Here is a 16,517-nt window from a genome sequence, read left to right as displayed (position 1 = left end):
CTCATCTTTCTCCCGCGGAGCGGCTGGTAGTTTCGAACCGCTGACCTTAAGGTTCGCAGCCCGATTCGTAACCACTACGCTACCAGAGCTCCTTAAATAATAATAGTAACAACTAGCTTATTCTTCTACTTCAGGAATCCCAAAATTCTCTTGTTCATTGGGGGTTTCGTATCTGATTCTCAAAGGTAAGACTGCAATCTCTATTTTTTTGTTCATTTTTCTGAAAAATTCTTATCATTACTACTTTGTCTCTTCTGGAGAAGAGATATTCAACTAGGTACTGAGTGGTCTTCCCTTGGTCCAGATGGTAAAACTCATTTGAATTTTATCACTAAGCTGAGGGACAGCACTAGGTTTTCTGGCATCTGGAAGGAACTTCTCAGGAGTTGAGCCCATGCCCAGACATTTAGGCCTGGGGAAAATAAGACAGTGAACAGATTTCAATAAACTCTCAATAATTCACATGAAGGATTTTGTTTTGTTTTGTTTTGTTTTTTTAAAATATGAATTATGGGGAGATGATTTTAGTTGGGAAATGCAAATTTTTTTTAAACACTAGAAAGTTTGACTTCACACCATAGAGATGGAAGTAGATAGGTTATTTTCACTTAAAAACCAGGCTCTGGCTAGCAGCAGTCTAGAACCCTTGACACTGTGTGTGCCTTGATGATCAGAGATCATAGAATGGCACAGAAGACAGTAAGATCCACTTAATCTGAAGAAAACATTGTAAGTTATAGTTCCGAGCATAGGGAAATGATATTCCATTTACATCAAGAGCTAAATAAATCCAAGTACATATTGATGATGCAAGCACCTCTTTTGCATTCTTCAGCCACAGCCCAACTAATTTCAATGATTTCCTGCTTTAATTTCCCACGCTCCCCCCCACTTTTACTTTTATTTTAAGTTTAATTTATTCCCTAGCCACACGTTTTTGCTTCTTCAGTTTCTTGATATATTTTTCTTCTGTACAACCTCTTTTTCAGGTTTAGGAAAAATTTGCTCCTTTTCAGTGAGGATTCTTTCAGTGTGTCAGGGAGAGCTCATGTAGGGGTGGACCTGACCATGCACATCTTGGGCTCTTTGCTGACTTGGATGTGCTCAGTGACCAGAGAATCTACATCTAAACACTTACGTTCAGCATTTCTCTCTGCATTTTTAAGCATGTGTAGCAAAAATTCAGTGCTCCCTTTGGGCCACTGACCCTGTGTCCAACCCCACTGTTTGGCCTGGGCACACCTACCAATGCCACCATTGTAACATTGAAATGATATGGTACACGTTGCTTCTGCAAAATGACATTTTTCAGATACTTGGTGGCTTTTTGGCTAGGCATATCCTTAATGGCCTGGGCAGTCTCACAGGTATTCTTAAAATGGACCTGGAGATTCGAACCTCTTGATTTGCATGATTTTGTAGGGTTTTCTGGGTCAAGTGAGTAGTGAATCATTTGGTGAGCTTACCTCAGACTGCTTATGGGAAGAGCTCTGGTTTAATTTTTTAAAAAAATACAAACATTTAAGAAAATCAGACATTTTAAAGTTAGCTATCATACGCTTTCAGCTTTCAAAAGAAGTCTTCTAATAGTAGTTTCCTCATGGGGTTGGTTAGTATTCAGTCACAGAAGGGGTAGACAAAAAGAAGAGTTAGGTGTTAGAAAACTGATTTTAATGGGTGACGTTGGGAAAGTTACAAAACCTCTCTGTTTGTCCAACTAAAAAATGTATTTAAGGAGACTGGAAGGATTTCTACTGAGATAATATATGGTGCAGACCTGGCTTGAAGTTACTATTCAATAAATATCAATCCTTCTTCCTTTTTCTTTTCCTTTTTGATCCTGAATATTGTCATCTATGAAATAAAGGATGGTATTAGAAACTGTAGTAGTAGTTCTAAAGTCTCTACTAGTTCTAAAATTGTAGAATATTTAGGAACTCAATTTCTGCAACAGAAAGAAGAAAGTTTAGGTTACTGCACTAAGATTAGGTTCTGTATGAGCCCCATCATGAACGCCTTTCAATTATGAATTGTATCAATGGCAACTATCATTCTAATTTCCAAATTCTCCTCTCTTCTTAATACTCACTCACGTTTTCCTCACTTAAAAAAAAGTCTTCACCAGTTATTCTTACATATGTGTTAGCATCCATTCATTTAACAGACAGTTTATTGATACACTGAGTGCCAATTTAGTGACTAAAAGCTGAGCTCGGGAGATAGATAAATCTGGTCTAGGTTTCCCTTAAGCATGTATGACCTCAAGCAAGTTCTTTAATATTTCTAAGTTTCAGTTTTATTTTATTAACAGTGTAATAATAATAATAATAATAATAATAATAATAATAGGAACTACTTCTGTATAATTCTGTGAGGACAAATAATGCACATAAATTGTTTAGTACAGTGTGGGTATGAAATAAGGGCTTGGGAGTTGCAATGACCGTTGTTATTCTACTGTTGTTTGTTAAATGAATGCCAAGCTTTGTGGTGGGTGCGATGTAGAATATTAAAAAAATGTGTAATGCACAGAAGTGATTAGGTGGAGGGCCTGCTCTCCCATGGCCTCATTAATATAACCAAATAAAATCATTTTTCTAAACAGATCATGCCTATAGGTACAGAGGCCAAGGCTTCTATATAGCTTTTGGGGACACAAATTCAATGCATAACAGGACCTAATCTATTAACTGGCCCAACAATCATCCATAATACTATGATGGTTGCCTTTTTCCCCTCATCTGTGTCAAAAGGGATTGGCTAGACAAACAATGATAGAATATTGGGGAAGGAAAGACTATTTCAGAGTTTCTGTGAAAAAAGCATTCTGCTGTGGGTATTGCCTTTTCTTTTCAAAGAACACGTGTATTGCTTTTAATCAGGTTCCACCCCATGGTTGATTCTTCTACATCACGCTTGGAATTTGTCAATTCTGTCACCCAGTTTCTAAGGAACCATAACTTTGATGGGTGGGATGTAAGCTGGATCTACTCAGATCTGAAAGACCACATACATTTCACACAACGGATTCATGTAAGCCCAACCTCATGGTACACGCAGTGCCTTTATATAGCCACATTATATTAAAGGGAAAGAAAGAGTTTGGGTTTTGTGGGAAGAAGCACCCAGCGGTGGGAAAAAGCCCCTAGTTCTGGTTCAGAGCAGATTATACACCAAATAACTCACCAAAACCCATTGCCTTTGAATAGACTCTGATTCTTAGCAACCGTATTGTAGTTGTTGTAAGTGCTGTGTTGAGTTGGTTCCAACTCATAGCGACCCTGTATTCGAGGGTTTCCGAGGAGTGGCTGGTGAGCTTGAACCACTGACCCTTGTGGTTCAAACCATGCTTGTGATCCAGCACATTAACCCACAACACCATGTCAGAGTAGAGCTGTCCCACAGGGTTTCCAAAACTGTAAATCTTTACAGGAACAGACAGCCTCAACTTTCTCTCATGGTGGGTTTAAACCACTGAGTTTACACTTTGAAGTCCAGCACTTAACCCATTGCACCATCAGAGCTCTTCATCAGACAATAGAACCCCCTTACATAATGACAAAATAACACCCACAGGGGGCCATGAATGAATTCCCTGGGTGCTGAAATAGCCTCATAGAAGAAGGATTTGGTTCACAAGATATGTCAGGAGAAGATCCAGATCATTTTTTCTTGGGCATCCTCACTTTCCTGGATACAGTGAGTCAAGATCCTCCTACTTCTCTCCTCCTAGGGTGTCCACCTCCACACTCTCCAATGTAGAGCTTTCCTGGACAGACATAGGAACAAGGCATCCACATCAGGAGATATGAGGGAAATGGTTAGAGAAGCCTCACAGTCCTGTGCCAAGAATCTTAGCCCTGTACTGGGGGTGGGGAAGGTGGTGTTGGGGAGGATCTGACTCCTTATTTTTCACAGGAATTAGCAGAAGCCTTTCAGAAAGAGTTCATAAAATCCAGAAAAGAGAAGCTTCTCTTGACTACAGGTGTGTCAGCAGGGAGGTAGATGATTGATAAAAGCTATCAGATCGAGAAACTGGCAAAGTAAATTGATAGGAACATCTCTGCCATGCTTCTATCTCCCAACTGGTTCATTCAAATGATGTAATTCATATGCCTGAGGAGTGGGGTGCCCTGGAGTTTAAGCGGGAAGGTCAATGCCCTAACTCCACACCATTCAGTCAGAAAAATCTTCATGACTAATTTCAGTCCTGGTGTGGTGCTGTAGGATAAGCACTCGACCACAAAGTCAGCTGCTCAGACTCACCAGCTGCTCCTCAGAATCCCTATACAGGGTTGCTATGAGTTGGAACCAACTTGATGGCACAAGTGCACTCATAGTCTGTTGTTGTTGTTGTTATGTGTCATGGAGACAGTTCCGACTCATAGTGACCCTGTACAGGGTTTCCAAGGCTATAAATCTTTACGGGAGCAGAAGGCCTCATCTTTCTTCCACGGAACAGCTGGTAGTTTCGAACTGCTGACCTTGCAGTTTGCAGCCCGATTCGTAACCACTACACTACCAGAGCTCCTTCATAGCCTGTTAAGTATAATCATTTATATCTCTGCTCATCACAACATCTCCTTTGCTTTTGACACTTTAGAGAAATAGATTTCATCAACCTCCTGTCCTTTGATTTCCATGGAATTTGGGAAAAACCCCTCGTCACTGGCCACAACAGCCCTCAGAGAAAGGGGAAACAGGACAGTGGGTCAAACTCCTATTACAATGTAGTGAGTCATGCAGAGAAAGCATAATGGGATGCTAGCTGCACATGTCCCTTTCAAACTAAGGAGGTGCCCAAGAGGAATTCAAATGACCTTGGAGTCTAGTGAGTGATGGAGAAATGCTTTAAGCAGATGTCAATAAAATGCCACCTGGAAAATGTTAGAAAACCTGGTATTTTAAGTACCACAAGCTCTGTCTTTGGTCCAGCATGTCAACCATCCCAGTCTTTTCCTGTACAGAACTTGGTACCCTCCAGTTCCTGTCCACAATCACTATTTAATTTCATCTTCAGAACAATCTTTAAGGTCAGGTGGGCAGGAAATGCTACTCCCATTCATAGATGATGAAACGGAAGCCCAGCAAATTCATTAACAGCTCAAGGACATTCGTACAAATATGAAAGTATCTTCTGATTTCTAGTTGAAGTTTTCTAGGTCTTCACATGGTAAAGTAACATTAGCTTCCCTCCTTTCTCAATAGCTGGCTATCTTTAAAGGTCAAGACCCAGATCATTATCTAACCCATTATTTTTTTTCCTGGAGATTGGGAAGGACAAAGTTAATTTTGTGCCTTTTGATCTGATCCCTTGAATACAAGGTCTTTGCAAGGCCACATGTACTGAGTCTGACACTCATTGTACCCCATCTAGGCCAGTAAAGCAGAATTAGTCGCAGTTCAGGCAATTTCCATGAGCAATTTACACAAAGGGGAAGGAAAGACATAGTGACAATCTTGATTTCATGTTTCCTAGGTCACTAGAATGGTTTCGTTTGTGATCCGCTGTTCAGTATTCTTCCATGACTTGGAAAAAGCTGAACAAATCTTAGTGCAAAGAACTTTAAGTCATTATAATGAAGTATTTTGGCCCTAGTGGGACTGTCCACACTCCACTTATGCAGAAGGGGATAAGAGTCATCTCTGCGGAGTTTGGAGGGGTGGAGGCTATGAACGACTACTCCTATCCTGTGACTCGCTTTAGCTTCTTTTTATAGCAATATGCTGTGGAGTACTGGATAAACAAAGAAATGCCTGCAAAGAAGGTGCTTATGGGCATCCCCACGTATGGGCATACTTTCACACTGTCCACTGCAGAAACTACTGTGGGGGCCTCTGCCTCCGGGCCTGGAGCTCCTGGACCTATCACCAAGTCTCCAGGCTTCCTGGCCTATTATGAGGTACCTGGAAGTTCCCTGGACCTTCAACTATCTGGATCAGATTCTTCCCAGGAGGCAGATAGATTTGGCATTACAGGGATAGTTGTCAAAGTTGTTCAGTTCATTAGACTACCTCCTGAATCTAAGGAAATAAATAAAAAGCACAGTGAACAATGGAAATCAACCAACAATTCAACCTACAGACACTCTTGGGACACTCCCATATCCCAAACACTGGGTATAGTGAAAGCTAGAAATAAGTACCGAAGGGATGACTACCAAGGTGAGAAGAATGTAAACTACAAATATAACTAGTCAAACTGAATTTAAATATATATATTATTTATGTACTAAGTATATAATTCGCTGGAGAAGGACATCATGTTTGGTAAGGTGGAGGGTCAGAGAAAAAGAGAAAGACCCCCAAAGAGATGGATTGGCCAAGTAGCAGCACTGATGAACTCAAGCGTGACAACAATAGTGAGGTTGGTCCAGGATCCAGGCAGTGCTTCGTTCTGCTGTGCTATAAGGTCGCTATGAGTCGGTATGACTCGATGGCACCTAACAACAACAACAAGAAGTATACAATTATAATATATAATAAAATTACAGAGGCATTTAAAAAATAAGATATGATTAAATGCCCATTGAGTGGAACACGAAGCTAGGAGTTCAGAGAGACTGGGGATAGTTTCATGGAAGAGGAGATTTTTTTTTTTTTTTTAATGATTTATTGTGAATTATGTGATAGTTTACATGGGAGAACATTAGTTTTACATTCATTCTATCGTATATCATCTCATTGCCATGGTTATAATCCCCTCCATGCAATCTTTCCCCCGTGCCCCCCAGGTCTTCAGCACACAGTCGCTCTCCCTCTCCGGATCCAAAGTCTCCAGCTGCTCCATAGCCCCACGTCATCATCTCTGGCTCCATTTCAGGCATCATTGCTTCTCTGGGTAAGGTCCTGCTCTCTGCTCTTCTCCCTTGATGGTCCTCGGGACCTCCGCTCCTAGACTGAAAAGTTAATCACTCCCCTCCTTGCTATAAAACGTCCACCTTTACATTTCCAATCCTCACAGTCAGTCCTGATAACAATCATTCACCATTGTATCACAAGAGACCCGTCTGCATTTCATTGCATCAGCCCCACCTAGTCAGATTGAACACTACTCACTGGAGATTCTACCTTCCTCCAGGCCCTCTGAGTCTAGGTTCCCTCTTGAAAGCTTGTAAGCCAGTCACTTCTTGCCTTTGTAGCCCCCAACCCCCCATTTTGGGTAGCCAATGTCCAATTTGCCCATCCCTGTCTACTCTGTGTGTGGAGGGGGTGGGAATGATTCTTGCTGTAAAGACTTGTTCCCTCTTTTGAGCTACTGCTTCCATAGGTGTAGGTCAAGTTCATCAAATTGTATGAGAATTTTTTTTTTTCCTCTGCTTTTTACTTCTGGTTGAGCTCCGATCATCCAGTCATCGAAGCCAGGACAAGTAGGTACCATCTGCACGTGTGGGTGTTCTTATGCATATGCCCTCTCTTCTTATCAACTGGACGCTTCATTCTCCACTTTAGTCCTGGAAGAGGAGATATTTGTACTGGGTCTTGAAGGATACAAAGGAATTTGATCAGGTGGAGGAAAGGATATCATCCTACATCCAGGGACCCTTCCTGGAATCCCCTTGGAGACCCAGCCTGAACTCTCATCATGAGAGTGGACATACCATGAGCCCATGCTGAGTGATTTAGCACCCACTTCACCATTCAACAAGGGAAGACTGAGGCATCATAAATTCAGTTGGCAAGAGGAAAGGGTCATGGACCATGATAACATCCCTGGTGCATCTGAGGGTGCCTGACAAATTAGAGGGAGGAGAGAAGAGAGGCTTACCTACCCTTGGTTTGTTCTAGATCGATAATGATAACATTTTAAATATAAGAATCAAGAGAAATCACTGTTCAGAATCTGCTGGTAGAGTTTAAGTGCTTCCAAGTTGATTCTGACTCATAACAACTCTGTATAGGGTCTCAAAGGAGTAGCTGGTGGGTTTGAACTGCCAACCTTGTGGTTCATAGTGCTGATCTTACAGCTCCACACCCAGGGTCCCTATTTCACAAGAAGTTTAATTTCAGCATTCAATTTATCACTTTAATTATAGCTTTGATAAATTGATACTTAAATATTTAGCTTTCTATTTTCCACCCTAATTGAAGTAAGCAGAAACCCCCAAACCAAACTCACTGCCATTGAGTAGATGCCAACTTATAGTGATGCTGTATACCAAACAACAACAACAACAAAAATTGCCACTGTCCTTGAGTTGATTCCTGATCCTGTATAGGGGTTCAGAGACTGTAAATCTTTACAGGAGCAGAAAGTCTCCTCTTTCTCTGATGGAGCAGCTGGTGGACTGGAATTCCAACTTCATGGTTAGCAGCCTGACCCACAGCGCCACCAGGGCTCCTTAAGCATAGTAGAGCTAGTCTAAAAACATTCCAAAATAAACTTTCTGTGCAAGATTGGAATGACTTTATTTTTCACAGTTGATTTATCAGTTTTAGTTGCTTTTACTTAATGCTGGTAGAAAAAGAAAGTATCTGATGGAAGGAGACATTCCAGGACAGGGCAAACTGTGAATGATATAGGGTAGCTGGGATTAAATTGGGGATAATCTACAAGGTGTCGGGTGGTGGTAATGGTCATCATAATATGTTACATTTGTAGACTACTTCACTGCATTCAAAGTTTTTGTTTTTTTTGAACATGTATTAGTTCCTTTGGTCTTAACAACAGATAAGGCGACATTATTATAATTATTTCTCATTTTGAAAATGAAAAAAATGAAATTTTCTAGTCAGTGCTAGAATCTGATCTGGACCTCAAATGTTTTCTGATTTTTAGCTGCTTAAGACTCATCCTGATGAGAACTTGTGGTTCACCTCAGACTATGCAATCTGTATCTTGTATGGGGTCATTTCCCTCATTGTCTGGTACCTTACATAAAGGTTCTGATATTTTCCCAGATCCCCCTAATGGTTGGGGGAAGGTTCAAAATGAGCCCATTACTTACCCTCTTCTTGCTCCTTTTGCCAGATCTACCAGTTCCTGCAGGGAGCCAGCATCACAAGATTGCAAGATCAGCAGGTTCCTTATGCAATGAAGGGAAACCAGTGGGTGGGCTATGAAGATGTGGAAAGTGTGGAGACTAAGGTATGTAGGCAAGAGGTTCTGAGGCTATTCCTTTGGGTAGGGAATGGGGTGCATGGTGAAATACCCTGATACTCTCTGTTGGAAAGAATATTCTGGGACCCCAGCCATTAGGAAAAGAAATAATAGCTTCTGTTCCCAAGTCTAGTAGAGACACTAAACCACACCTGTGGCACAGGCAGGATATATACAGAAAAGAAGCCAGAAGGAATTGTATCTTGAGAACAAGTTGAGACGCGAAGTGTAGAAAGAAGGAAGGCATAAAGAGAAAGCAATGAGAATAATGGAGACAATGGTACCTATATGGAGAGAGGTTACCAACTTCATCCATCATCTAAGGACAAGCCCTTCAGTCCTCATGGACTACCTACTAGAAGTCTCCAGCTTTCTGAGCCAGGGGTTTGGACCTCACAAAGGCATTAATTAAGAAGTTCTGGTAGCATAGTGGTTACAAGTTGGGCTGCTAACCTCAAGGTCAGTAGTTCAAAACTACCAGTGGTTCTATAGGAGAAAGATTAAGCTTTCTGCTCCCATAAAGATACACAGCCTTGGAAACCCTATGCAGGGTCACTATGAGTCAGAACTGACTCCACAGCACATGACCACCACCACCAAGGCATTAAGTTGTCTTCTATGCTTAGGGCACGAGGGATGCATCAGTGTGATTGACAACTCCAGACTTCTTGTCTTGTTTGTAGCTTGTGGTTCTTGTCTCTAATCCCAGAGCATTGCCAGAACCTCCAAGAATGCTGGACCTGGGGCCAGGACAACAGGTGGTTATAGTGGATAGCTTTTTCTTGCTCTCATAAGCAACCCTGAGCAATTTGACTCACCCTTAGGAGGGACCAGTCACTGGAGAAGGATATCATGTTTGGTAAGGTCAGAGAAAAAGAAGAAGACCCCTAGTGAGATGGATTGGCCAAGTGGCAGCATCAATGGGCGCAAGCATGGCAATAATTGTGAGGGTGGCCCAGGATTGGGCAGCGTTTCATTCTGTTGTGCATAGGATCGCTATTAATCAGTACCGACTCGATGGCACCAAACAACAACAACAATCCCTTCAGGAAATCCCCAAGTCTACATAACCTGTAAGTCTACTGCTGCACTCGAAGCTCAGGCTCTCTTCTGAACCTGCCTTTGGTCATGGGCTTTTAAGGGTCTCTTCTACCCTCCTAACATGCCCATTTGTGCTTTTCTCAAGTTCAATTTCTAAAGAATTCAAAGCTGGGAGGAGCCATGATCTGGTCTATTGATATGGATGATTTCACTGGCAAATCCTCCAGCGAATTGTATAAAATTACAGAGGCACGTTAAAATAAGATATGATTAAATGCCTATTGATTGGCACATGCAGCTAGAAGTTCAGAGACACTGAGGATAGTTTCATGGAAGAGGAGATATTTGTACTGGTTCTTGAAGGATGTAAAGGAATTTGGGTCACTACCCTCTTGTCCAGGCTGTGAAGAGAAGCCTTGGCCCTCTATGAAGGTAACTGAGTTAGGACTGGGGCTGAGGCTGGAGTTGGGTCATAGAACTGGACAGAGGGGGAGCACAAGAGATTGGGGTAGATCACTGACACATATTTGGGCCAACTCTTTCTTATGCCTGTTTGAACTTTAACACTTATTTTCTTATCAACTAGGCTGGTTCTTTCTGTTAGGTCAATCCTCCATAAACCTTCTTTTTAAAATCGCTCCTTGAAAAAATATAGTTTATTTATTTTCGGTGGCAATATACTCAACAAAACATACAATTCACAATTTCTACACGAACAGTTCAATCACATTAGTTACACATGTCACCTTGTGCTATCATTCTCTCTTTATCTATATTGTTTCATCCCCATTCATTTAGGCTTTCTACATCTTTAAGTGCTCTTCTGTACTTTTTTATATTAGCTGTTGTCAGTTTACATTCATATATATGTAATCATGAGTGCTATGCTTGAAGCAAAATAATTAGGCTAAAATAACTATTTAAACAAATAGTTACTTAATATAGTTACTTCTTGTTGCTAAGTGCCATCAAGTTAGTTCTGACTCATAGTGACCTTGTAGAGGGTTTCCAAGGAGTGGCTGGTGAGTTTGAACCACAGACGTTGTGGTTCAAACTGACCTTGCAGTCGGTTTTCTATCCCACAGCGCCATACTTAGGCTAAAATAGTTACTTAGATAGGTTCAAGGGATGTTTCTACTCAAGGTTTAAAGATTATTTGGGGGCATTAGATTTGGGAGGTCCCCTAATCTCAATTAATCCAGTAAATCTGATTTCCATATGAGTTTAAAGTTCTGTTTCACTTTTGATCAGGATCCATCTAGTAGATTCTTGATCAAAACATTCAGTAATGATAACCGGGCACCATCCATTTATTCCTGGTCTTATGGTATGGAGATATCCCATGCTGCCGCTACTGTGTGTCACTAGTCAGTTCCGACTCATAGTGACCCTGTATGGGGTTTCTGAGGCTGTAGATCTTCGCTGGAGCAAAAAGCCTTATCTTTCTCCTGCAGAGTGGCTGGTGGATTTGAACTGCTGATCTTGTGGTTAGCAATCCAATGCATAATGCATTGCACCAGCCTGTTTCAATTTTCTAAATTACAATAAATCTAATCCTATTCCATCTATCTGCTGGACTAATAAGGAGCCCGGTCTCAGTCATTATTAATGCATCCTCTTCCCAGCCACAGTTGGTCTTGCATAGTCTTACATTCAGGAAGTTCCACTTGTCATTGTAGATAGGATCTTGCCCAAGTCTATCTATTATCTTGAAGGCAGGTGACTTTGCTGCTGATCCAAATCTGTGGTACTGGTTCCCTAGATGCATTGCATATCCTCTTAGAGAGAATACATGCCCTCTTGTGGAAGGGAGAGCTGCTACTAAAAAGCTAGTCATTCTGGATCTAAGTACTCCAGTACATTGTCCTGTAAAAGAGCTCAGAACAGTGAGAAAACTCCTTCACTAGAAGACTTCTACCTCTAAACATCTGTCATTCAGTAACTTGATTCAGGACTTTCTCTGGTTACTGATTTGGACTTTGGAATTATTTTTTTCTGAAATTTTATTTTTTTGTTGTTGTTGTTGTTGAGAATATACACCAATGCAACCATTTCCACATGTAGAATTAGTGACATTGATTACATTCTTCAAGTTGTGTGACCATTCTCACTCTCCTTTTCTGATTTATTCCTCTCCCATTAACATAAACTCATTGTCCCTTTAGATTCCTATCTAATCTCATCAGTTGCTGTAGTCCATTTGACCCTCCTCAGTCCATTTGGTAGTCTGTGTGCTTCTAAGAATTTGTCCATTTCTTCTAGGTTATCCAGTTTGTTGCCATACAGTTGCTCATAATAGTCTGTCATAATTCTCTTTATTTCTATCAGAACAATTATAATATCCCATCTTTTATTTTTTATTTTGGTTATTCACATCTTTTCACTGTCAGACTAGCTAATTGTCAATTTTACTAATCTTTTCAAAGAATCCATTTCTGGTTTTATTAGCTATTGCTTTTCTGCTTTCTATTTTACTTATTTCTGTTCTGATATTTGTTATTTCATTTCTTCTGGTAGGTTTCAATTTCATTTGATTCTAAGAAATTTGTGATTTCTACTATAATTTCTTCCTTGACCCAGTCAAGTTTAGCAGTGTGTTGTTTAATTTCCGTATGTTTGTGTATTTTCCAGGCATTTCCTTTTCTGTTATTGAGTTTTAGCTTTACTTCATTGTTGTTGTTAAGTGTTGTCAAGTCAGTTCCAACTCATAACAACCCTGTATAGGGTTTCTGAGGTGCAGTTAGTGGGCATGAACCACTGATCTTGTGGCTAGCTATCTAGTGCTTATCCTACTATACCACACTGGGACTCCTCACTCCATTGTGGTCAGAGAAAATGCCTGGTAGGATTTTGAACTATTAAATTTTATTAAGACTTGCATTGTGACCTATAATGTAATGTATCCTGTTGAATGGTCAATGGACACTGGAGCAGACCTTATATTGTGCTGTTCTGGGGTGGAGTATTCTATGTATTTCTCTTAATTTTGTTGCTTTATAGTGTGATTCAGGACGTCTGTTTTCTTGTTGATCTTTTCTAGATGTTTTATCCAATATTGAAAGTTTCTAACAATTATTGTCTATTTTCCTTTCAATTAAATCAGTGTTTGCTTTGAATATTTAGATGCAACAATGTTGCATATATATTTATGATTGTTAAATCATCTTGATTAATTGACCTTTTTATCACTATATAAAGTTCATCTTTATCTCTTTTGACAGATTTTGCCTTAAAGTCTACTTTGATGATAAAAAGATTATCACTCCAGCTCTCTTTTGGTTATTATTTGCATGGGATATATATATGTATATATATATATTCCCATTTCACTTTCAACCTATTTGTGTCCTTGTGCTTAAGGTATGTCTCTTGTAAAGAACATATAGATAGATCATGTTTTTAAACATTCTACTACTCTTTGTCTTTTGACTGGAGAATTTAGTACAGTTACATTCTCAGTAGTTACTGATAGGAGCTCTGATGGTGTAGTGGGTTAAGTGTTGGACTTCTATCCACAAGGCCTGCTTCATGGGACAAAGATGAGGCTGTCTGCTCCTATAAAGATTTGCAGTCTTGAAAACCCAAAGAAGCAGTTCTACTCTGACCTCTAGAATCACGATGAGTTGGAATAGATTCCATGGCAGAGTAGCTACTGATAAGAAGTCATTTATTACTGCCATTTTGTTATTTGTTTATTGTGTGCCTTAAGCCTTCTTTAGGCTTTAAGGAGTCCTGGTGTGGTGCTGTGTGTTAAGATGCTGGACTGCAAAGCCGATTTGAACCACAAGATCAGCAGTTCAAGCCACCAGTCATTCCTTGGAAACTCTGTACAAGGTCAGAACTAACTCTACAGCATTTAACAACAAGTCTTTTTTATCTTTATTCTTTTGTACTGCTTGCTTTTGTGTTTTGTTGGTTTATTGCAGTGAGATGTTTTTGTTTCCTTTTCTGTTCCTGTTGTGTATGCTCTTATATATTTTCTTAGTGATAAACCACAGGAAATATTTTTTTCTGTTATTTTGAGGCTTCACCTATAGCCAAGCAGACAAGATGACCTAGCTGTCTACTCCTTCTCCAGAAATTCTCACATGAGATTCACCTTGGCAGACTGACGTCAAGATCTGTCTTTTCCAAGCTTTCCCCTGAAGTTCTCTGAGACCTCAAACTAGGCCTGGCTTTGTGCTCCTGCAGCTGCTGACAACTTGTATAAGATACAATAAGAAAATACTTTTGCTCCAGCATGTGTGGCCTCACTTGTGCTGTAAGGCAGCCTTCCCCCCTACTGTTTGTGGGACCCACATGTCATATATTTAAATATTTTTAAAAGCTAAGAAATTATTAAAATATATTATTTATATTTTGACATTGACAAACATTACCTTCGTAACAACCTAAAAGATTGGATTTGAATTCAGATTTCACGGACCCCTCAGGATTCTGCATGAAAATTTGCTTCCCCCCTTCAGCCCTGTCTAACAGAACAAGGATCTCTCACACACACCGTGGACATTTCAGTCTTTGAACCTGCACTTCATCTACATCCTCTATAAATATCCTTGGGAATGTGTGGATATCCATCATGGTGTGGTCCACCCTCAGGAAAAGGCCTGTTTAGGAGAGTGGGCTTGAACCTATCTAGGCAGGGAGTCCTGCATATCTGGATCATGGTTTAGAAGAGGAGGAATGTGAGGTCAGGTGCATATGCCCCAGCCCTGTAGTCTCCTCATCTCATAGGGAGGGGACAGCTGGAAGCAACACAGTGGAAAACTCTAAGCAAAGGTCAGCAAAGTAAACCCTTGGGTCAAATCCAGCCTACTGCTAGCTTTTGCAATTGAAACATTATTTATTGGAACCCAGCCACGCCTGATTTGTTTACATAAGGTCTATGGCTGCTTTCCACTTCAAAACTGAGAAGCGGCAGATTCTATGACCCTCAAGGCCTAAATTGTTCATCATCTGGTCCTTTACAGAAAAATTCACCAACTCCTGATCTAAAACCATGGTGCCCTTGATAGGGACCCCTCTTGCTCATGTCTCAGACTATTTCTGGGTTCAGACACCCTCACTTTAGGATAACCTGTGTTGTTTCTCTCCCCCACTTCCCTTCCCATTCCTCCTTCTAGAAAAATCATTTTTATGCTAACAACAGAAATGATTTCATTTACATATGTAATCCCATGATTTATTAACTATGTAATGTAAGCTTCATACAGATGAGCTAACTGGGACTCAGGAAATGTAAGGTCACACTTTTAATAAGTGGTGGCAACCACACTCAATCTTAGAATGCAACAGCAACAGAATTTCTGTTGAGAAGGTGCTTAAAGCTGGTGACATGATCTGAAACAAAGTGAGGGTTAAAATACTAGGAAGTTTGTTTTAAAACTGTTCCTGATTAAGGAGTCCTGGTGATGCAGTGATTAATCACTCATCTGTTCAGTTAGTGCTTTGAACCATGGGAGAAAGATGTGGCAATCTGTTTCTGTAAAGATTACAGCATTGTAAACCTTATGGGGACAGTTGTCTGCCTTATAAGGTTGCTATAATCAGCAATGAGTTTGGCTTCTGTTTTTACTTTGGACTGAGAAAATACCAGTTGTGCATAAAAAAGAGTGGACATGGCAAGCATTGATGGGGACTGCAGGGACGTTAGCCTCCAAAGTTCCCCAAATGCTAGAAGTTCTTATTACAAAGTAGGCATTACTGAGCTTGGAACATCTTTCTGACCCCTCACTCTGAGTCAGTCCTCCTTTGGTAATCCTCATTCTCAAGAAGAGGAAGAGTGAAGTTATCAAGAGCACAGTCTAGAAATACACTGCCTAGGTTCCCATTTTGGTTTTGACACTACCTTATTGGATGTATGACTTTGGGCAAGATATTTGATTTTCCTGTGTCCCAGTTTTCTCATCTACAAAATGGGGACAATAAGAGTGTAATAAGTACAAATATTGTATAATAAGTATAAATATTGACTTCCTTAACACTCATAGCTCCCAGAGCTGTGAGGGTTAAGAAAGTCAATATTTGTAAAGCACTTAGGCATTTAGTGCTGGCACATCATGGACATGAATGAACTGTTTATACTTATTCCTATTATTCAGCTGTTGCAATGGAGCACAAGATGGTGTATGGACAGCTGCCCAACACATTAACCTTGGCTTTGCATGGAGCCGAAGAGACCATAAAAAAAGTCTGTGTCTTGAACTTTATGGAACCTTCTCTTACGCCTGTTATGAGGAGAGAACCATTTGCTTTGCAAACATCCGGGAGATTAAAATCATTAGGGCCATGGACACTGACCTAGCCACTAGGGGCTAGAGTTGAGAGTGAAGCGACCAGCTGGTCTGAAGTTGGGAGACGCATACAAGAACTCCCA

The 16,517-nt window shown here is 40.5% G+C and overlaps 1 protein-coding gene across 1 annotated transcript in view; it reads left to right on the top strand.

Annotated features, from left to right (window-relative positions):
* Positions 1–10,571, top strand: part of CHI3L2 (chitinase 3-like 2) — a 17,010-nt gene extending 6,439 nt beyond the window's left edge. The window contains 8 exon segments of the mRNA XM_006878208.1: positions 135–185; positions 2,883–3,033; positions 3,919–4,043; positions 4,604–4,733; positions 5,721–5,903; positions 8,972–9,092; positions 10,287–10,374; positions 10,514–10,571. Coding sequence (XP_006878270.1) covers positions 135–185; positions 2,883–3,033; positions 3,919–4,043; positions 4,604–4,733; positions 5,721–5,903; positions 8,972–9,092; positions 10,287–10,374; positions 10,514–10,571 — 907 coding nt within the window.
* Positions 10,572–16,517: the final 5,946 nt, after the last annotated feature.

Source organism: Chrysochloris asiatica, unplaced genomic scaffold, assembly GCF_000296735.1.
Source record: "Chrysochloris asiatica unplaced genomic scaffold, ChrAsi1.0 scaffold00085, whole genome shotgun sequence".
Taxonomy (NCBI): Eukaryota; Metazoa; Chordata; class Mammalia; order Afrosoricida; family Chrysochloridae; genus Chrysochloris; species Chrysochloris asiatica.
This window is presented reverse-complemented; position numbering and strand designations above follow the sequence as displayed.